The 23,826-nt window shown below is 39.1% G+C and overlaps 1 protein-coding gene across 1 annotated transcript in view; it reads right to left on the bottom strand.

Moving 5' to 3' along the window:
- TPRG1 (tumor protein p63 regulated 1) overlaps positions 1–23,826 on the bottom strand; it is a 110,631-nt gene that overhangs the window by 1,792 nt on the left and 85,013 nt on the right. Inside the window, 1 exon segment of the mRNA XM_065875833.1 lies at positions 10,764–10,917. Within this exon segment, the coding sequence (XP_065731905.1) occupies positions 10,764–10,917 (154 nt within the window).

The raw sequence follows: 23,826 nt of genomic DNA, 5'->3' as shown, positions 1-23,826 counted from the left end.
TCTAAATTATTAAGCATGTTCAATAAAGACACCATTGTTTTTCCTTTTCTCCATGAGGAGGCCCATCTTGGCTTTGAGGGACTAATACAGAATGACGATTCAATGAAGAATGAGAAGGCTGTAGTCTTTCCCCATAATCCCGTTTTCAATATAGGTTTTATCCTGGATTCTTAATTTTATACCAAATTGCCCTTGGGCAACCACTTCTCCATTGGAGGCTTAGTTTCCCTGTTGGTAAGAAAAAGAATCTAAAATTTAGAATATGTCCATCACTACTATTTGACCTAACCTATAAGGAAAAAAAAGAAAGAAAAGCCATGCAAATAAAACTGCTGATTTACTTGCTCTGTGACATTGTAAATTCTCTTCCGCTTTTCGAGCCTCAGTTTGCTCTTTTGAAAAGATGCATTTAAATCTATGGTTTTGGGATAATATCAGAAGTTAAAAAAATAGTGACTTTATGATAAGCAACACAAAGTTTGCTAGAGTGCCTCAGTATCTGTGGGTTTTCAAAATAAACTAAGGTACTTGTCCCTCTACTTTAGTTCAAGTAATATTTACCGAATTAGATAATGTCAAACAGTCTGTTAAAAAACAGACTCACTTCTAAATATCACTGACTAAAGAATCCAACAGACAGGTAGGATTTTGCTAGTTTTCCATGAGCCTATAGTGACAAAGACAGACAGAAGTTACCTCTTATTACTAGTTCCCAGTCCTAGCATCCTCTTTGAGACCTTAGAATGGATCTAAATATTAGCATCATTGAATGAAACAAACTATAGTCATGTAGCCTGGAGATTCTGGAAAGGAGGACATCATCCCTTACAGCAAACTCCACCAGCTCTTTAGCTGATTGGATAAGAAAGCCAGAAAGGGAACTTCCCTAGTGGTGCAGTGGTTAAGAATCCACTCGCCAATGCAGGGGACACGGGTTTGACCCCTGGTCCGAGAAGATGCTACATGCCGCAGAGCAACTAAGCCCATGCGCCAAAACTACTGAGCCTGTGCTCTAGAGCCTGCGAGCTACAACTACTGAGCCTGCATGCCACAACTACTGAAGCCTGCATGCCTAAAGCCTGTGTTCCACAACAAGATAAGCCACCACAATAAGAAGCCCACACACCGCAATGTAGGGTGGTCCCTGCTTGCTGCAACTAGAGAAAGCCCGCGCGCAGCAACAAAAGACCCAATGCAGCCAAAAATAAATAAATAAAATTTATAAAAAATAAGAAAATACATCATCAGTATCTTAAAAAAAAAAAAAGTCAGAAAGAAGTGTTCTTTCTTAAGTTTCCAGGAGAGAAAAGCAAAATCGGAAGAATAAATTAATAACATGGAATAATCAAGGTCAGAAGTGACCTTAGGTTTATAGATTCCAGCCACTCATCTACTGTTTAATTTGCCTACACTCATCCTCTCCAAGAAGCCACACCCCTCTACATGGACATACCCAGTGATATGGAACTCACTGTAATCTAACCATGTCCATTCTATCACTGCATATAGTGGGAGAAAAGTATGTTCCCTTGCCCTATCTGTTACTGATGATTAGATTAGACTTTGGAAAAATCATTTAATCTCCCTGAGCCTTAGTTTACACATCTGAAAATGGGAAAATAATAATAATGATAACGATGGTAAATACGAACCTCATTAGACCCAAGTGCATTGCTCAAAACTATTTTTAAAGCATACTATTTATAGATATAAATATTATCACTTACAAGCAAGAACGATTTTAGCTTCCTTAGTCCTATTCCCTTCAGTTTCAGACTTTGAAGGCCATTTCTTTAATATGCACGATAGACTCCAGAAAGCACTTTTGTAAAAACCTGTGATATGCACTATTTTAAAATAATGGAAGCTCCCTAGATGCCAAAGGCTATATTAAATTCCACTCAGAAACCATGACTTCAAAAAATATGGGTTGAGCATCAAAGTACCTCTTCCAAGATATTTATCAATTATAAAGGGAAAAATACTAACTTTACAAAGGAGCAATATAGCATACCCCATCTTAGACAAGTGATCGAGGTTAACATCACTGGTAATAAGACATACAGGCATTGTGAGCCTGCAATAGGAGGTAGTGAAAGGACACATCATTTCTGCAGTATCTGTGCCCCCCCAAAATCGAATTCAATACAATCCAATCATGAGAAAGCATCAGGCAAACTCACAGTGAGAACATTCTACAAAATAACCGACCAGTATTCTTCAAAATCACCAAGGTCATGAAAATAAAGGAAAGACTGTGAAACAGAATAAAGAGACAGAATAATTAAATGTAATATGGGATCCTGGAGCAGACAGAGGACATTAGGAAAAACAAAACAGAAAACTGATGAAATTTAAATAAGGTCTGTAGTTTAGTTAATAGTATTGTACCAATGTTTAATTTCCAGGTTTTGATATCTATATTATAGTTATGTAAGTTGCTAGAAGCATTTGAATGAAATCCTAATATTTAGGAAAGAATTTACGTTCCTCATTTTCAAAAGGGATAGAGAAAAAATCAGACTCAATAATTTTCATAACTTGTTCCTTAGAACACTAGATTTCTTCATAGGTTGGGTGACCATATAATTTATCATCCAAACCAGGATTCTTTTGAAAAGAAAGAAAGTGCTATTATTAATAGTGTTCAAACAACAGATACCTGAGGATCTGGGGAGAAGATATGGAAGAAAAGGTAGAAGGTAAGCTTCAGTCCCTATAATCACATCAATCAGAGCTGCTCGATTTTTATAGGTTTTATGTATTTGGGTTCTGAGTAAGATCTTATTTTTAAAAGTCTTTCCCTTTAAAAAATTTTTTTAAAAAACCCACTGTATTAAGCTTGCCTAAGAATCTCTAGCTCTGACAGTCTGTTCAATCCACAAAGATCTATAGTGCTCATTTTTCTTAACCAAGAAAAACTAAAGAACCAAAAATGAGTTTTGAAAAAACTCATTTTTCAAAACCAAGCTCAAATCCTATCTCTTCCACAATGCTCTGCCAAATACTCAAGGCAAAAATTATTTTTAATTCTGTTGCATTTCATGTATGCATCTCAAATATTTCATCCAGTTTTCTAAGAATTAAAGTCAGAAGTATGGCTGTCCATCTATACAACTAATCCAAGATTTCTCTACCTTGGAACTACTGCTGTTTTGGACCAAATAATTCTTTGCTGCAGGGGAGTATGTCCTCTGTATTTTAGGAAGTTAAGCAGCATCCCTAGCTTTACCCACCAGATACCAGTGGCACCACAACCCTGGGTATGGCAACCAACAGTGTTGCCCAGATATTGCCAATGTGCCCCAGGGGTAAAATCGTCTCCTGTTGAGAACCACTGAACTAAAGGAAGTATATAGCATGATGTAACATGAGTATTAAGATAAAACAGATCTGCTCTTACGTTGCAGATATGGCCCTCTCTAGCTGTGTGACCTTGGGCAAGTTACCTAACCTCTCTGAATTTTATAGTTTCCTTTCTATAAAATAAGGCTATTAATACCATCAAATTCATAGGGTGGTTACACAGATTAAACTAACTTTAATAAACAAAGGGTTTGTAATAAGCTCTACATGTGTGTGCCCACATGCTAATGTCTTTCAGGAAGGGTTGGGGAAGGTGAATAAGATAAGGCTGGAATTTGGAGTCATATTGCAAAAGCATTAAAGGAAGCCTTATTGCCAATAATGAATATTGTCAATAAATCATTAACTACATCATCACTGTCATCGCCGAACAATGATTTCCTGAAGTCCAAAGTGCAATTCATCAATTCACCTCAACATTTCCGTGGTCAACACTCTCTGACTGTCAGGATGCCTTTTCACAGATCAATATATATCAGTTTGGGTTACTGGATGCCTCCCCAGAGTCCTCATCATAAGCTTTATTTCATGAGAATTCTCTGCGGCCTCAGAATCAAAGTGCTGGAAAGAAAAAGTTGACACTATTTCATACTCAGTGAACTTGGCATTTCATTCGAGTCAGATGCACTTCATTTCCAGTCATTTCTGTGAGCGCTTTGTAAAGAGGAGGGGCTGTGAAGACAGAGGGACAAGCTGTGCATTGAAGGAGGCAGACAAAAGGCCAAGTCCCCAAGCTGGCTCTCGAGCATTTCAAGCACCTGAACTCAATCTGTGTGACAGGAACGCGATGTCATTTGATACGAATGCCACCAGCCACATACTTTTCTCTAAAAGCTTTTATACACCCACCCCTGGCTCTCTCTTTTATTCCAGTCTCAAAAACAGAGGGTCAAGTTTTAACAACTCCGGTTACATAGGGTCTGTGTGCTGGTTAGGGTAAAGTATAGCTGTGTGTGTGTGTGTGTGTGTGTGTGTGTGTGTGTGTGCGTGTAATGTTCTTCTTGACTTTACAGCGATTATTTACCAGCTGAGTGACTGGGCCCCTGGTTTGCTTCAGATGCTGTCTGCCAGCAGTTCACTGTCCAGAGGCTCAGTTTTCCTTATTACAACCATCACTTGCTTCCTGTTTACACTGGGTAAAGAGACCAGGTTTCATGCCTGCAGGCCCACGTTCTTTAGCTGAGCAGATTTTCCAAGCCTTCAGGCTACAGGTTTCAGCCACCCCATGCAGCAAGCGAAGCATGTTGGAGTAAAACGTCCATCCAACACCCAGCAACGGAAACCCCTTGGGAAGCCACACAGCTGAACAGAAGATAAACAGATGTTTATATCACCCTTGCACATATTACTTGGAATTATCTTTATAGAGACACCGTGACTGTGGGTATGTTCAGGCATATAGACGGAAAAAGGACGATGCGGCAAAAGCTTTTTTTCCTACAAAAGGGTTGTTTCTACAAATCCTAACTTCCATCTTCATCCTGTTCCATTTTCCCAACCCTCCCCGTGCACACGCGCACGCACACACACACACACACACACACTTTAAACTCTAGCTTAAGTGAACGACTCTTTGTCCAAGAACATACACCTCTGTAATTTGCAGCTTCTAATCATGTTTCTTTTATTTAAAATGTCTTTCCCCACCTGCTTTGATGCTTAAATCAGTCTTACCTTGAGTTTCACATCAAATGTTATCACATTTCTTAACTTTGGGACTTAACTGTTCTCTCTGCTGGGCTCTGATAAAAACTTTGAATCTCTCTATCAACAGTATTTGCACATTAAATTATAATTTGTTAATTACCTTTTTTGCCTTCTTCCTCTACACTATAAATGTCTGGGGGCAAAATCTGATTTATTCTTCTTGCTATCCCAATAATTATCTACAGCATTGCTCAGCATGTAGTATTCAATGCCAGGTAGGTATTCAGTAAATATTTGTTAGGGAATTCCCTGGCAGTCCAGTGATTAGGACTCAGCGCTTTCACTGCCAGGGCACGTGTTCAGTCCCTGGTCAGGGTACTAAGATTCCAAAAGCCGTGCGGCCAAAAAAAATTAAAATAAAAAATATATAAATAATTAAATATTTGTTGAATTAATGTAGCAGGAAACCAAGGGGTTAAGAATATAAAGTTACATTTGATTGCTAAAACATTGGTTCACTTTCATAATTCCCTTGAAAATAAGGAGAAAGATGCCAGACAAAAGTAAAAAGGGTTGGTCTGTAAATCACTTTGATTAAGCTGTAGAGCATCCATGATCCATTCACTATTATTCTACAGCTCTGGGTTCAATCACTAGTTCCTCTCAGCAAGACTCCACACAGTCTAAGAATCCAGCAAGACAACGTGAAACCAAGGGCAGTCATCAATTAGATCCCTTGAACTAAAACTTGCTTAATAAATACTATTCTGTAACCTGCCTTCATCGACTAAGCGCTCTTTAATTGTTCCTGCAAATTGCATGCCCTCCAAGCTTCATGTAGGTTAGAGAATATATCGCAAGATTCCTTTAACTGCCCCCTATAGATAACACCTCTAACTTATGGGTGGCCAGAGAAATGGTGGCTTGAGTTGTTTTTCAGGAACATGGAGCTAGTCTTGTCCAGTTCAAATTGGTCGAGACCACCGACCGTTCCACTGTGTAAGTGTCCAGAGGAAGACCTTTTGATGTCAGAAGGCCAAAAACTCCACCCTCAGATTATACCAACAGCATCATTTTCTGAATAAGCATCCTAAGAAGAAGAATGTAACTCCGATACGCCTGCAGGGAACACAGATTACCTCAGTGTTTTCTTGCCTCCGATCACCTTTCCCCATGCCTCAGACCACCCTGTTTCTTTATCCTATAAATATCCCAAGCCCCTTGTCTTTGTGGAGGCTGACTTGATATCTGTTCATCCATCTCCTTGCTTGGCTGCCTTGTGAATAAACCCTTTCTCTGCTGAAAACCTCGGCACCTAAGCGTTTGGCTTGCTGCCCATTGGGCAAACAAAACTGATTCTGTTACAAATGGTTAAAAGAGGAAAGATAATGCTAAAAGTTGCAAATATAAAGTGGATGAAACAATTGAGAATAATTAACTTTGGTTGTAAAGTATCATATCATATCATAGCAATGACTATAAACACACACACACACACACACAGAGTTCTTTCTGGTTTTTAACTATTTCCCTGATCATTTGCAAATTGTTTGCATGTGGAAATAGTTATTATTATAATACCTCAGTCAATTCACTTAGTCACTCTAAGTACCTTCACTTTTAAAGTGGAGATAGCATCCCGCCCTCAAAGGGTTTTTGTTACTTGAATTACATGAACACGTGCAAATTGTAATCAATAAATATAAAGTGTAATTACATAACTGATGAGATCATTTTATGTCTTATAATATAAAATCAATACCAACAATATTATTTCCTATTTTCACAACTGTTTTATATGAGTAATGCAAAGTATGTGCATGCACAAGTTGAAAAAAGTTGGTAAGACTTGGAGATAAGCAAGAATGTCTGGAAAGAAGCCATTTGACCATCACACTTACCGGAAGTAGAAGTGATATAGAGTTAGTGAGATGGGTAAAAGAAGTAATGTATTTTGACCTAGTATTTCATAAATTTGACAGTGATTTTTTTTATATCAGTGATGAAGGACTTAGAGATAGTATAAATTTGAATTTGAATGCAATTTTTTCCATTAATTCCTCTTCCTCAGGTACTTTTCTGACCAATCAACCCCATCACTCAGCTTCGACCCGGTGTTGTGTGGTATGAAACCTATATAAACAGCTCAACTTTCTCTCCTGAGCTTTGGACAGACCTAAATTTCTAACTGCCTGGCAACCAACTCAACCCCACATTCCATGGACCTTTCAAACTCAGCATTTCTTCAATTGAACCTTTAAACCTACTCTTTTTTCAGTTTTCCTCGTTCAAATTAATGGACTCATCACCTACCCAAACCAGACCATGTCATCTTTGATTTCTTCCTCTCCTTCACCTACCATATCATGCCAGTTACCGTCTTCCATTGATACCCTGAATATCTCAAAATCTCTTCACCTTCTCTCCATTCCTAGCACTCCTAACTTAGTTTAGGTTCTTATACCTATCATCTGAGCCAATACAATTATGGTGGGAAATGTACAAGATTAAACTCCAGCTAAACTGTCTCTAAGGTACTCCACGTACCTTCAACTATCTCCAATTCTCTTCATCTGATCCAAACTCTGTTTCAGTTTTTTAGCACTTATTTAAAAATCTTTGCATTTTTATCTGCATCCTCTATTAAGCAATGCCTTCCACAAAGGGAAGAATCTTGTCTCATTTATGTTTGTATTCTTAACAACAATCAGAATAGCTGCACATTTTAGGTACCAGAAAACATTTGTTAAATAGAGAGAGTCCAGGTTCTGTAGAAGAAAACACTCTGAGTAAAAACAACCAAAAAAATGAATTTTATAAAAGTACTTTTAAAAATAAGTTATTCAATTAGATTGTAAATAATTTGAAATTCTTGACTGTGGATATCTCAGCTGTACATGATTCCCTCTCCCCTGCCATAATAGGTTTGCTAAATTGAATTAAATTGCTTCAAGTGTTTTACTTAGTTATGCATTTCCCCCGTGTTCTTCTACTTTTTCCTATTTCATTCATAGGGGAAATGAAAAAAATAGTTTAAATCACCCTTTTAAAATCTTATTATGTCAAAATATTCATACAAAAGATTCTATATCCCCAGAATTACTGTTCTTCTTATTTATACTTTTACATTAATAAAACTGAATATTAATCAAAGCCAATTTTGGAAAATGTCCTGAACACAAATAACTTTGTGACATAAAAACCAACAGCAAAAGAAAAACCAAGACACAAAGAACTGGATCAGAGTAGTCATCATCTCATATCCCAGACTGAGATCACTTGTTTTCTTAGGGAGCTGGGACTCGGGGTGGCCTTTAACTGAGAAATGGCTTGGCAAATAAAAGTTCCAGACTGTTTTCAGGAACGAAATAAAGACTTTAAAACAATAATTTAATGAGAAAAGCCTTAAAGAAAATACACTTAACAGATTCAAAAAGTAGTTTGATTGACTGGAAACCAACCAACTAACTAACCAACCACTCATGGTGCTCATATCCATGCATGCATGTGCACACATACTCACACACACACCTGTTGTTCTTTCTTCCATCCAAGGAGAGCTATATGAACATCAAGTTTCCCCTTTAGCCTTGGCTGATAGGAAGTCTTGGGCAAAACTTAATGCTCCAGTCTGCTAATTGTGTTCATGGGCATTTGGGGAACAGTTATTCCATTCCCCCTTTTTTTCCATTCTCCTTTTGATATTTTATTTTTTAGCTTCCTTTTAAATTATTTAATTTTATTTCTCTATGGCAGAAAAACAATAAAGCACTATCAAGTATTAGAGTAATGCAGTGGCATATCTCTGTAGTTCATACAATTTCTTTTTTAATCCTTTACCCTGAATTTCTTCCAGCAGAGGACACTGAGAGAACAAGTGCTTTAAACACACCAGATACGAGAAATAAGAGAAGACTTTGCCCAGGAAGTGATGGACATAATAACCCAGGCAGTTGGTATTTATTTTTGACTTAAAATAGAAAGAATTACTACTACTTCAAAATATATATTAAATTAATTATTAGAACCAGTTTTCCTTTAAAGGCAGGAAATAGCTTTGGAAACATACATTATTAAGTTCTTTCAGTTGGATTAACAAGTGTTAAAAAAAAAAAGAAACAGATAAATGACTGCACTTTTAATAAGAAAGAGAAAAAGAACAGGAATTTGGGGAAGAACAAGAGCAGGATAGAGAGAAAAGGAGAGGAGATTATGAAGCGACATATCTGAGCATTATTATTAATAAGGTCTTTTAACAATAAGGAGAACAGATATTCCATTTGAATTTGGGGGCATTATTGTGATGTAAACTCCCACTCTATCTCCCAGAAGTCCTCAGTGAGTCTACTCTCACATAAATGCCTTTGTGTCAGTGTTATGTTCTTTCTGGTTTTCATTTCGGTTTTTTGTTATTGTTGATTTTGGGTGGCTAAGAGTCAGGCTAGGGGCTGATGTTGATGCCTGGGTTGAGGTATTGCGAACTAGGAGTATAACAGGGAGACTAGCAAAACGATCCATACAAAGAACTAATTTAGCGCCTGCAAGAGCTTGGTGTCAGAGGCAAACCTGGAGACCAGAAGCCCCTGAGGACATCTGCATAAATCTTGAGAGGACAACTGAGCTTCGCTGAGAGCAGAATTGGATTCAAGCCAACTTCACCTACACGTTAGGGGGAATGGAGGCCCCATCTAGCCTCTAACCACATACATTTTGCCTCAGATCCTTTTTCATAAAATAGGGAACTTACCAATTAAAAATATTTGTTTATACATATACATATTCACTTGTATGAATAAATGTGTTTAAAATAAGGCAAGAAATGCAATGTATGCCATCCAACCACAGAAGGACTTTAGATGTAGACTGTCATGTTTTGAATTTATAGCAAATAAAGTTATGCTATTCTGAAGTGAATGACAGCATATAAAGATAAACTTAGAGAGAACAGAGAAGGCAAGAATTTCTAGGCCGTAAGCACACTGTTATGTGTACATCTGGTTTTGTCGAAAGTATACAGGTTGCTCATTCACTGCATTTACAGCTCCAGCTGTTTTACTTCCTGACTACTTAGAGTGTCCAAGGACTGCTTAAGTCTCCCTAGGGAAGATGAAACAATAGTAGAAGGGGATCTCCCTGCCACTGATGAATTTTAAATTTACTCGGGGAGATGAAATTTAAAGGCATTAAAAATAACTCTTAATTGATTTACGGAACATTTATATATGCTTTATCCCATTTAACCTTACAATGGCCCAGTGAGGTTGAGAGGAAAGGCAGTTGTTCACTGTGTCCGTTTTAGAGATGAGATTACCAAGTCCCAGAAAAAAAAAGTGACTTAAACATGACCACCGAGCCATATCTGACTTCATAGTTCACACTATTCCACATTCCTTCTTTGAATAAAATAATTCAAATTTAATTAGACACAGAAAATTTTATGTACCCTGTAAGCAATAAACACAGACAAACAATACTACTGCAATTTTAAAACAATATTACACTACAATTTTTGCTCAGAGATTAGCAAAGAGGAAACAGCAGTGGTATGGTTACTATAAATATTGCTATATATATTTTTTCAAATATAAAACAGCTCTACTGTTTACTGAAAAAGTCCTATAAACTTTTATAGTTTTTATCTATATAAACCCCAGGTTGTACCTTATTTTTTTTTTAACAATACATGGTTTAAAAGCACATAGCTTCACCAACAAAGCTAATTGGAGAGTGATGCCCAAGCCGTCTCCTACCTTTCAGATTTCGAGAAACTTCTCACTGGTGTATTTCACAGGGTGCTCAGTGAAGGTAGCATAAGGCACCTCAGTGGACCACGGGTTCCAACCGGATAATAGTGACTGCTGCTCTGGACTTCCCCGGTAGATCCTAAGGCCTTCTCCTTGTCTCCTGCAAGAAAGGAGTTTTGCTTTAGATTAGCCATTTTCATTAGATTAAAACAAATAGAAAAGTGTGGGAAGGGAAGGTAATGCCCCAGTCAGCCTTTCTATTGATGCTGAGATAATTGGCTGACCAACTAGTTAAATTGTTCCAGGGAATTCAGGAGGTGAGAAGAAAGTGTGGATTTGGTTTCAAACATGATGAGTTCAAGATGTTGTTGAGAATTCTGTGGGTAAATGCCTGGTTGGAAATGTGACTCTGGTGCTCTGGACAGAGGCCATGGCTGGAAATATAGTTACTGAACTCATGCCAATATTCTGGTGGTCAAAGTTAAAAGAGGAAGGAAGAAGGAAAGGTCAAGTGGTGGGACAGGAACTGAAACATGGAAGACATCATCAACATGGGAGACAGTTTCGAGGAGAAGGAAGATGACTACAACTACAGTATCCACTAAGCAGTAAACTCAAGCAAGAAATGACTGAGAAAAGAACTGGGACTTCCCAAGAACTGGGAAGAACTGGGACCTTCCCAAGAGGGTATGCCTGATCTTTAAGAGGGTTGATGACCAATTCAAAATACCCTGTGACCTCAGCTTCTATGTCTCATGGTTCTCTATTCTCTGCACACATTCCTTCTACCAAAATTGCAGCAACAAACACGTCAGAGCTCATAGGAAGACTATGCCTGGTCACAGTCCTGACCCACATTTTGTAGGAGGCAGTAACCATCTGTTATAGCGCAAGCCTGGTCATCTGGTAAACCCAAGTACAGAGCAAGAGAAAGTCAGCTTGGGAGTGGTGATGGGAGGAAAGTTGTGGCAGGGGAATGTGGCCACACTGGATAACAAATTTGTAATTTCTGCGGCCTCTGCTTTTGCATGTACCCATCAGAATTTATGGTTTATGGTTTTAGACATCTCTGAATGCAAAAGAGGTCCCTGGAGATTAAGCCTAGCTCAGGTGCTTTGTATTCAACAAGCTTTAAAACTAAGTTGCCTGTGATTCTAAGCAGACCCATGGAATATCACAGAGCTCTCGTTTCTTCTAGAAATTAAATCCTGGGATCTAGAAGGAAAAACCAGACCTCAAGGGAAAACCAGAGCTCAATTGTGATGCCTTCACAAAGCTGTCGCTTCCTGTATTAAAGACAGGATTCCTCTGGGAATGTCACTGTGGTTTCTGAATGTTTATCCGTGTAGAAATGTCGATAAACACAATCTCACACGTACGCATATAACACCCCAACGGGCTGATTCCTCGGCTTCTTCTTTCAGAAGGGAAGTAAGAAAAGAGCCTGTCTCATTCTGCTGCTCAGTTCTCAGATTCTTGATGATTATATTTGAAGGCTGATACCCACCTTTTTTGTACTTAATCCTTTGCCAAGGAAGGGGAAAAAAGAAAAAGAAGAGAGAGGAAAATACAAACATCATAAATACCTCTAAAGTTCCCTTTCTAACCCTTCATTTTCTCAGCTGCTATACTGACATTTATCTTCCCCCCCTGTACTTTCCTTCATTCTTTTTTTTTTTTTTTCCACTGGCCTGGTAATAAGCCCTAAGCTCAATGAATATTCTATGCATGCTAGTTAATGGAGCATTCTGGCTTGAGTCCCTCAAAACAACTTGCACGATACAATTATTTACGCTTCATATGTCAATTTATGTGCTGGGTGCAATTTTGCTTTTATTCAAAGGCAATGAAAATCTTCCAGGATAGCTTTCCTGGTAAATACAGTTTATATCTTTCACTTTAGGGAAACCTCAAATGAAGTTTAAGCATGAAATTCAAGAGGGGCCCTACTTCTAAATAATTAATCAATTTGAGTGTGGCAATGCCCTTTCTCAGAGATGTAGTATATTTCTAAACATACAAGCTCAGCCAACCTTCTCTCCTGAGCTCTAAAGGCGATAGATGGGAAGAGAAATCTACAACCATGCAGTCTCTCCAAAGGTAAAACTAAGGTGGTATTTCTCAGCAAAACTTTTAGTACTAGAGTCGTATAAAAATCTATCATATTCTGTCAAATGTCTCCTTAGGGCAACTGCAGACAATATGGTTCCCTTTATGACTGGGAATGCTTTATTAAACTGTTACTCGTGCTTACCATGAGAGTGGTCATCCGAGGTGACAAGAGTAGAGTAAAAAATGCAGTGAACAGGAGGTCAGGGAGTGCTGTGTTAGTCTTGGTTTTGACACTTAATGCTGTATGACTATGCGACTATAGGCAAGCTCATTTCTCTTTCTGAATCTCAGTTTCCCCATATGTCCTTCAGGGTGTCTCGATGTGGTGATATTCCATGACTTCGGTAACTGTGTAAATGGTGTGGACAGCTATGGTCATGATGCTGCTAGCATTCACCCTGTCAAGGACATACAGGATCCATAAGAAGCCTCTGGATTATGGCTTCTGTAATTTAGGGGTATCAAAATAGCCTCCTTAAGTAGAACAGATCTTCTGCTGCAAAGCCTACACCCAGTATTATCTCATCACTCCTCGGAAACTTTAGCACCTACCACGCTATTTTACAAACATGGAAAAGCACATATCAGCCACCATGTGGTGGAAGAGTAATTTAAGGTTTATAAACTGTAGAATGTCAGAGCTAGAAGGGCTTTTGGAAGCTATAGCCCAGTGTCTTCTTTCTGGAGATGAGTGGAGATGAGAAAATTGAGACTCGGGAAGGACTAAAACTTTACCAAAGCATCGCAGCAGGCGGGGCTGAGCTGGTGAGAGCCCTGGTCTCTCAAGACTTCAGTTAGGGTTCTTTTCACCATCCTGGGCTATAGTCACAAAATACGTTCAAAGTTAAGCTCCTGCCATTACACAACATAGCCGGCTTTATTTCCAATAGACACAGAGTTAAAAGAATTGCCCTACGGAGCCTGCCATGATCTGTGGGCAAAAAACCTGCCCAGGGATCCTAGCTAAAGGTCAGAAAGAAAATCTCTGTCTCAAAAGGAACTGTAAATTTTTATATACTCTCAACAATAGCAATTATGAGATTATAGGAAAATAGGTTAGCACTAGAAGGGTAGGGGGAAATTACAAAAATGTTATGTTGTCAGGGTAAGAAGATTGGGTCTTTCTCGCTGAGCTGCTTTGGTCAAATTAATCAATGTGGGAGTATAGTCCCAGGTAAAGAATGCCAAAATCAAATTATTTAGCAAAGAAAGACTTTTGGTAGCTCTCTTCCCAATATCATACTCTGAGTGTAAACCCTGGCTTTCGCTAGCTCTGTGCCTTTGGGCATTTCACACCACCTCTCTCATCTTCAGGTAACAACAATTTCGTGAGGGACAAGAGGATAATGGATGAAAAAATGTTTTGTATGCTGGAAGGCTCTGTCCGACTGAGCAAATGTTAAGTCCCTATTATGTACCATAACGCTTACTGGGTACTGTTAGAGCCTTTATATATTTTTTCATTTTATTCAACACTTATAAGCAATTTTTAAATGTTTTTGATAGAAATAGATGAAGTTAACAGGACATAAGATAAAAAGTACGACCAGGTTTAAGCAGATCATCAAGTCAAGAACCACTAGTGGAAGAGAATAAAAAGAGGGAGGATAAACACCATGATCTCTGGACATAGACAAAACCAGAGGAGCAAATCTTTAGCACAGAGGAGGTGCTGGAATCTTCTATGTTCTGCTTCACCTATTAATCCCTTTCTTTCATCTGATTCTGAGTCCCAGGGTATTTCTTATGCATTCAGCTTCTGTTTCCCATCAATGTATTGATGTATATAATTTCCTACTTAAACTTAAATCCATCAGAGAGACTCTCATTCACCTTAAAACACCCTTTCAATTCTCTGTTCTTCAGACTGAATAAGCCTAGTTCTGTAAAACTTTTATAATAGGTTAAAAATGATCTTTTAAATCACCTTAGAGCTGGTTCTCTGAAACATTCCTAGTTGTCTATCTTCAATTCCACCATTTAATTAGCACATTTTCTGTGCAGTGTGTTATCTCGAGTAGAGAAATGCATAAGGCCCAATCCCTGAACTCCAGTTGCCCATGCTCTAATGATCTCTGGGCCTGTTTTACTATTATCTGCTTCCCAGGCCTAAACAGGTACACATAGAAACCTGACAGTCCCATTACGGAAGTAGAGGAGCTCATCTATTGCAACTTATTTTGTTCGCACTTTCTATCCTCAAAGACACCAACTGGATCTGGCCTCCATTGTCACAGTAGTGGAAGCAAGAAGGTTAATGTACCCTTCACTTCTGATAAATTTCAAAACCTCACAGAAAGGTATAGAAGTAAAAGAAATGATCCATTAGGACTCATAAGAACTTGGTAGAGAAAGAGGGTTTATAGTAATAGCTGGAGATTTTTAGGGTCCTAGACTGTCTGAGTTGGAAGGCCCCTTAGAGGTGTGTTTCTAATTCTTTCATTTTATAGATATATAAACTGAGGACCAGAATTTTCAAAGACCAGAGTTCTTCCTTTAGTCATGTTAATTACACGTTTTACTCAGTGATTCAGATGCAAAATTCTACTCAAATACAGTTGCTGGCGGGGTGGAAGGCCCAAGCAATTACTACTTTAAACCATCACAGCAGCCCAGTAGAAGATTTGCTTCCTACCCCAGAAAAGCAAAGCCATGTTGAAGCGATGAGGCTTATACAGAAGAAGCTATCAAACAAGTGCCAAAGGACCAATCACGGAAAATAAATACGGTTTAACAACACAAAGAGGAGCTCAAGTTCAATGAAGGGAAAACTTTCTTCAATTACAAACTTTGTGAGACAAAAGTTATTTTTGTCAGACTCCTCTCCTTGAAGTCATTTTTAGCTGAAGTAGAAAAATATGCCAGCCGGTCACCAGTCTGGGTTCATTTGCTCATTCCACACATTTTTCTTTCTTCGGAGAGAAGCCATGCATCCTTTTGCACAGTGTGAGATAGCCAACATCTTTTCCCACGCCCCCCTCTCCTTCCATCCTGGCCTTCACAGATGCTGTGCTGAGGTATAAACTACCTGTTCAAAGAAGCAAATGAGGAGTCTAGCTCCCCGGAAGGAGCAATGGCAGCTTCCATTACTACATCCATCCGCTGCCCCTCCTTTCTACTCATTCTGGACTCTCAAAGCTCCACCACAGAATTAAAAACATAGCTCCAGGCAGCAAACCGAGATTTATGAGGAAGCACAGACATTAACGCTTGCTCTAAACGCAGGGCGTGTGCTTGTAAGTATGGGTGAGCAAACAGAGGGAGGCCGCACTGGAGGAAGGAGGAGGGCGGGCAGCCGGGGGAGAGAGCAGTTCAGAACAGCACAGTGTATTTTCTAAGTTGCTCCTTTTCCCTACCTCCCAGCCTGTATTGTTGAAAGGTGGGCCTTCTAGGCCCATGAAACGTTAGTCCCTTGCTTATTTAACCTGGACAAAAGGGGGGACTGGGTTGGCACCCTGGAGGGTATTCAGTGCTCCTCTGTTCAATGAATGACCTCAGAGGAAACATTTTCCATGACAAGAACCCAAAAGACGCTGGCACAGAGTCAGACAATAAGATTTGCAGAACGTGTTTACATTCTCTCCGTGTCCCCAGGCTGTTCCAAACCCAAGGCAGGTGCTGCCTTTATCTGCTCTCTTTGCTCACCTGGCTCCCTCCCAGAAGTTTCCAGGGCCTTGGACTCAGTGAGATTAACCATTTACTGGCATGGGTAACCAAGAAACTCTGTGAGTTATATTCCTCGAGGAAGAGGCAAGTGATAAAGTTAAAAACAGATCAGCGGTGTCTATAAAGAGAGAATTCAGGGGCAGTGTCGTGCCAGAGGTGGAACTCTGAGTGGCATTTAGGAAACCTGCATTCAACGGATTGATCTGCCACCAATTTGCCGACTTACTTGAACCATTTTCTTCTCTCTGGGCTCCAAGGGTCCTCTGTGAAACCAGGTAGTTGAACTAGATCATCTCTAAGATCCTTTTCTGTCCCAATAAATTAATATCTGTGCAGAAAGACCAAGATAATGTGCATTAATAATGTATATTATTAGACAAAAAGCCAAAGGATAACTTAATGGCTAAGAGAAATTCTCAGACGGCTGCTGAGACCTGACCCTTCTCCTCCTAGAAGAAGAAGAAATCATCTTAAATGGCAGAATAAAAGACCTAGGGTGAAAACAAAAGCAGAACTCAGAGAAAGTGAGGGTGAATAATTACAAAAAGGGAAACAGAAAAAATGTATGGAAGCTCCGGGGCTGAGAGTCCTTAAAGGAGAAGTTGATCTGCTTGGGAAACTTTAGATGTGCTTGTCCTTGAGGTGGTCACATTCAGGGTTGAGGTGAAGAAGACTGAGGTCCAAACCAAAGGATGACCTTTGATGAGCTAAGATTTCATGGCTTACAGTGCTGTTGTTGCGTGTGTGTGTGTGTGTGTGTGTGTGTGTGTGTGTGTGCTCACAGCAAATACTTAGAATAAAGTAAAAAACATGGACACTTATAGTGCCAGGTACATAGCAATCACTTAATAAGTCCTTCTTTAATGATGATAGATGAATAAATAAATTCACAGACCAAGTTAGGATGCCTACGAGTTTGAATGCCATATGAGTCCATCCTTAGAATGTTACATGTTATGGCAGTATGTTTCCTGAACTGGCAGTCACTAAAACCTGGGTCTAATCCTAGCACCAATGCTAACTTTCTGTGTGGCTTAGAGCTGGGCACACTATCTCTGGATCTTCATTTCCCTTTGCTATGCTTACACAGTGTTTGTGTCCTCCCAAACGTTATATGTTGAAATCCTAATGCCCAAGATGATGGAATTAGGGAGTGAAGCCTTTGGGAGGTGATTAGGTCATGAGGGCAGAGTTCTCATGAATAGGATTAGTGCCCTTATGAAAGAGATCCCAGAGAGGTCCCTCACCCCTTCCGCTATTTGAGGACACAGAGAGAAGGCACCATACTTGAAGCAGAAAGCAGGCCTTCACTAGACGCTGAGTCTGCTGGCACCTTGATCTTGGACTTCCCAGATTCCAGAATTGTGTGAGAGAAATTTTGGTTGTTTATAAGCTACTCAGTCTTTGATGTTTTGTTACAGCAGCCCCAAAAGACTAAGACATCCTTCTTATAAAATACTAAAGGCTCTAGATTAGTTACCCTCTAGAAGACACTCAACTATGCACATATCCAGCATTTCTGACCAGAAAGAGCCAAGGATCATCTACTATGGGGTTTCACTTAAATGACATACAGAAATTTTTTATTTTCCAGAAGTTGTACGAATGGATTATTTGGATGGATATCATTTTAAAACTTACATTCTTACTTTCTTAAACAGTTTATATTAAAAATAACTAATTCTTTTATGGCTTAATAAAAATCATCACAAACCCCAGACTTTAAGACATGGAAGGGATTTATTATTCATGTATGTCCTATGTCCTTCACCCATTAACTTTGCCAAAACAGAGACAGAAATTTAGAAGAGTACCTAGATTAATACTTAAACCTCCACACTTCTTTCCCATCCTCTCACGTTTTCCTTTAAGAAAGCCAACTGTTGTATATGAAGAGTAAGGCTATTACTCAAGTTCTAAAACATTCTTGACTGCTAACTTTATTAGTTCTTATAACAGCTCTCTCTTCTCTCACCATCAGGCCGTCATTTCCTGCTGCTATCAACACTCCTGACTCCAGAGCTCTTCTTTCTAATTTGCTATTTCTATACTCTTACTGACAGGTTAACTAGGAATGTGTTACTATTGGAGTCATGGGCAAATAACTAAACAAACAAACAAACAAACAAAAAAACCCTTCTCAGTCCCTTTCCTAAAGGGAAGTGTGTCCATTTTATAGCAAAAGCTTTGGTTTCACAGATGCCACTTAAATGGAAAGCTAATCCCATAAGGTTGAGGGTAAATAAGTTTTAGATAAAGGAGAAGAAACTGTATGGTCCTTTTAGTCTTGGCCACCTAAACGCTCATGTTTTAGAAGGTCATTTGGAGCTCCATGCTTGTCAGAATGAAACAAATTGTGATCCCAGGATTAAAAATGATAACCTGCTTGCCACTGATGAAGATAACATGAAATTTTGTCATCCTTAGAGACATACCCTGGTAGACTGGCATTATGATATTCTGTACAAGGAGCCTCCTATTCTGATCCTTCCTTCAAACCTTTTAGAGTGTAACTCCCACAATATTTAACAATTGCTTTGAGTGTCAACATTATGAGCAAATCCCTATTAACATTCCTCTATAAAGCCCAGAGAAATTGCTCTGGATAAAATTGTAAATAAGACTTAGAGGTTGGAACAATCCCTTAGAGTTGAATCAAAGAAGGTTTCATTTATTTAACACATGTTTAATGATCTTCAACCCTGTACCAAGTACCATGCAAAGAGCTTGAAGAACATATAACAAGTCTTCAAGAAACTCAGAGCAGTCTAATGGTTTTGTAAAGTAGATGGTCTTTTAGCTGGGGTTTGATGGACATGAGGTCTTTGATAAGTCAAGGTGATTGAAAAAGAATAGCGTTAAGTGCACTGAAGGCAGAGGAAATCATGAGAGCAAAGACTCATTTGGGTTGGGGTTGGGGAGAGAAACAGAGAAATTCAGTGTATGTGTCATGATTTGTATTTTTATGATGCTCTTATCTATTTCCAGTTTGACTACATACGAGTCAGCAGCGTAGTAGGAGACAGGCCAGAAGAAGGCTACATAAGTGGTAAGATTGAGGTTAGGTGGTTGATCAGGACTGTGAAAGGTCTGGAGCAGCCTAATCCTAACACAGAAGCTAAGATGGGACTTCCCTGGTGGTCCAGCGGTTAAGACTCCATGCTCCCAATGCATGGGGCCCTGGTTCGATCCCTGGTCAGGGAACTAGATCCCACATGCCACAACAAAGATCCCGTGTGCCGCAACTAATGACCCAGTGCAGCCAAATAAGTAAATAAATATTTTTTAAAAAGAAGAAGAAGAAAAAGCTAATGAGAAGCTACTGGAGAATCAGTGGGGAGTGTTTTAATTAAGTGAGAAAATATGTCCCTGACAGCCACACTCAAAACTACAAAAAATATCAAAAACAACAACAATGATAACAACCCAAACAGAAATGAGCAGAAGACCTAAACAGACATTTCTCCAAAGAAGACATACAGATGGCCAGCAGGCGCATGAAAAGATGCTCAACGTCACTAATCATTACAGAAATGCAGATCAAAACTACCATGAGGTATCACCTCACTCCAGTCAGAATGGCCATCCTCAAAAAATCTACAAATAATACATGCTGGAGAGGGTGTGGAGAAAAAGGAACCCTCCTACACTTTTGTTGGGAATGTAGATTGGTGCAGCCACTATGGAGAACAGTATGGAGGTACTTAAAAAACTAAAAATAGAGTTACCATGGGATCCAGCAATCCCACTCCTGGGTCTATATCTGGAGAAAATTATAATTCAAAAAGATGCACGCACCCCAATGTTCATAGCAGTGCTATTTATGACAGCCAAGACGTGGAAGCAGCCTAAGTGTCCATCAACAGATGAATAGATAAAGAAGATGTGAGATACACACACACACTCACACACACACATGCACACACCGGAATATTATTCAGCCATGGAAAAGAACGAAATAATGCCATTTGCAGCAATACGGATGGACCTAGAGATTATCATACTCAGTGAAGTAAGTCAGACAAAGACAAATATCATATGATATCACTTATATGTGGAATCTAAAAAAATGATACAAATGAACTCATTTACAAAACAGAAACAGACTCACAGACATAGAAAACAATCTTATGGTTACCAAAGGGGAAGGGTGCGGGATAAACTAGGAGTTTAGGATTAACAGATACACACTACTATATATAAAATAAATAAAACAATAAGTATCTACTGTATAGCATAGGGAACTATACTCAATATCTTGTAATAACCTATGATGGAAAAGAATCTGAAAAAGAATAGATTTGTATATATAGGTACAACTGAATCACTTTGCTGTACAGCAGAAAGTAGCACAACATTTTTACAATATAAAAATGTTATAATATATATAACAACTATATTTCAATCAATCAATCAATTAAAAAAGAGACATTTATCCCAACCGGTCGTTCATTCCCCAGTGAGTCAATGTAAAGACAGTCATTTTGTTTGTTTGATTGTTTTAACATCTTTATTGGAGTATAATTGCTTTACAATGTTGTGTTAGTTTCTGCTGTATAACAAAGTGAATCAGCTATACATATACATATATCCCCATATCCCCTCCCTCTTGCAGCTCCCTCCCACCCTCCCTATCCCACCCCTCTAGGTGGACACAGGGAGGGGGAAGGGTAAACTGGACAAAGTGAGAAAGACAGTCATTTTGGAGCTCACATTTTCATTTGTACTCTCTCTTCATCTAAATTAACCCACCCTCTGCCTTTCTGCACAGTACTGATCCAGCCAGCTCAGAAACTTAAAGGCACTTACAGATGCCTAACAAATTCGAAACACTTGCCCAGCCTGACATTCAAGCCCTCAAACAGCAGAGTCCTAGCATTCATTTCCAATATTCAAAGCCAGAACTCCTCAAGCCTCCAACCGAACAATTCAACTTGCTGAGCCTATCTTACAGCATGTGTGATCATTTCACCAACATGAAAGTATTCTGAATATTTGTCTTATATCATCAGATGAACTGGAACTGTTCAAGAATAGACTCTATGTCCAAACCATGGCCATTGCCTTCACAATATCCACCTCGTGATGGCCAGCCAGTTTTGAAATGAATAGACCCGTGGTCTTTACTGCTAAAAATACAAATCACAACACAACAGAAATATTCATCCCTCAGACTAGATTGATCTGGCCGCTGCTTTTTCCTTTCATTAGTCTACATTTCTGAATTTTAGTTTTAAAAATGAGCTCTTGAATTGTTTTTTGTTTGTTTAAGGGAGATTGGGGAATCCATCCATTCCGAGGTATACATAAAATGAGATTTTTAGAGAAATGCCCAGAACAGAAGGGGTTGTACTTTTGTGTGCAGGTAGTCTATCTGTGATCCTGCTCTGAAAGCACTGTGCTGCTGAAGCTGGCATGCCAGTTCCATATTGGGATCCTTCTGTGCCAAGAGGCTGTCATGTATACAGAGGAGAGGTTAACTCTTGCAGAGCTACCAAGAAAAAATGCCACACAATAAAGGAAACAATTTTGAGGCAACTCCCTCTATTATCAATTGGTATATTTGGCAAATTGCATTGGCTTCAGGTTTGTGTAAGTTTTTGTTCCTTTCTTAAAAGGAAGTTACTTTTAAGCACCCCCAAATAACCAAGTTTCAACAAGCACAGAGTAGCTAAGTTAAAAAAAAAAACAAACAGCTTCTTCTGAGAAAAACATTTTTTGAATCTTATCTGTTTCATTTCTTCTCAAGAGGGGTTGAGAGTAGATTGTCTGGAATACATAAAAGGGCAATTAGATAGACCAGTTATTGCAAACTCCTGGCCCACCTCTCCATGGCCCTTTGGGAAACAACCAGGGTTGCCCAGAAAGGCAATGGGCAGAGAAGACTGACTCACAGAGCAGAAACCCAGATCCTCTCCTAACACTGCCCCTTGGATCATGCTCCGATGGCTGCAAACGTTTTGCTTTTTCCAGTTTGGGGGAACTGAAACAGAATAAATTTCAAGAGACTGAATGTCATATACTTATTTATTTTTCCCTTTAAGTTTATGAAAACACTTCTTCGGGAAGTTTATTTATGGTATTTAATACAGTACCTTTTGTGGACAAAGCAAAAATGTCCATCTCTAACTCCCACACAAAAATGTAGTCACAATGAACATCACGTTCCCTCTTGGTCACGGTCCACGTGAGCCGTTTAAACTGTTCAGCAAGAATTGGGTGTTCAGTGGCCCCTTCCATCCCTGCCCAAAAGGAATATACTCTGCCTATCACAAGTGAAACTCAGACAACAAAAAGACCCCATGGCATTTAATGAGGTACTTTGAAGTACTAAAAGAAGTCATAAAGTTTAGAGGATACAGACCTGGGTTCAAATTTCAGTGTCTTCATTTACTACATGGTCTGGGGAAGTCACGTTAATCCTCATAGTCTGTTACCGGGTTTGCAAAATGAAGATAAGAATGCCTACCTTGCAGAACTATTGTAGGGTTATATGTAGAGTGCCTGGTACTTCTCAAAACAGGTTTAAAGGACTCCTTTAGCAGAGCTCTGTAAATTAAATCAAAAGAAGAGTCTGAAATCTCTTGCCCTCCTGCTAGTTTCTTTTGCATTTTTGCAAAATCTGCCAAATCATAATTTGATGGGGGAGGGTGTGTGACAAAGAAGGAACATGGTGTAAAATACTAAGCTATGTACAAAGTTAAGAAATTCCAGACATTTCCTGAAATAGAACTGATTTACCTACATTCCACAGTGTATATTTGCTTTGAGGTAAGTGAGGTAGGGTTTACTTGGGGTTTTTGATTTATCTTCATGTTGAAATAGTATTGTTTTGCATACATATGAGCTTGGTTTTATGATTTTGTTTTTACTTAAGATTTACCTCTACCACAGAGCTTTATATTTCCACCCAGGCCCAGAGCAACAATACAGATAGAGAACCGAGATCCTCCCTCTTACTTCAATCCTTGTTTTCTCTCTGTCAGTGTGGCAGCTTTGCATACATGAGTGAGAACAATTAGCCCATCTCTCCAACTTCCATCCATAGGTGTGCTTCCTAAATGGTCATCTCTTGGTCACCGCTCAGGCCTAAGTACATGTCCATTGGCAGCATGGTATGCTCTTGGGAGGACAAACCCACTGAAGAGCCCTGAAAGCAGGTGTGAGGCCACTTGGGCCAAGAATTCTAGCATCTCAGGTACCCAGAGCATGGTCTAAAACAATGCTTGACAAATTGTAATACATATTTGAATCACCTGGGGAACTCGTTAAAACACAGATTCTGATTCAG

Source organism: Phocoena phocoena, chromosome 4, assembly GCF_963924675.1.
Source record: "Phocoena phocoena chromosome 4, mPhoPho1.1, whole genome shotgun sequence".
Taxonomy (NCBI): domain Eukaryota; kingdom Metazoa; phylum Chordata; class Mammalia; order Artiodactyla; family Phocoenidae; genus Phocoena; species Phocoena phocoena.
Note: the sequence above shows the minus strand (reverse complement) of the source record. Positions and strands in the feature narration are given on the sequence as shown.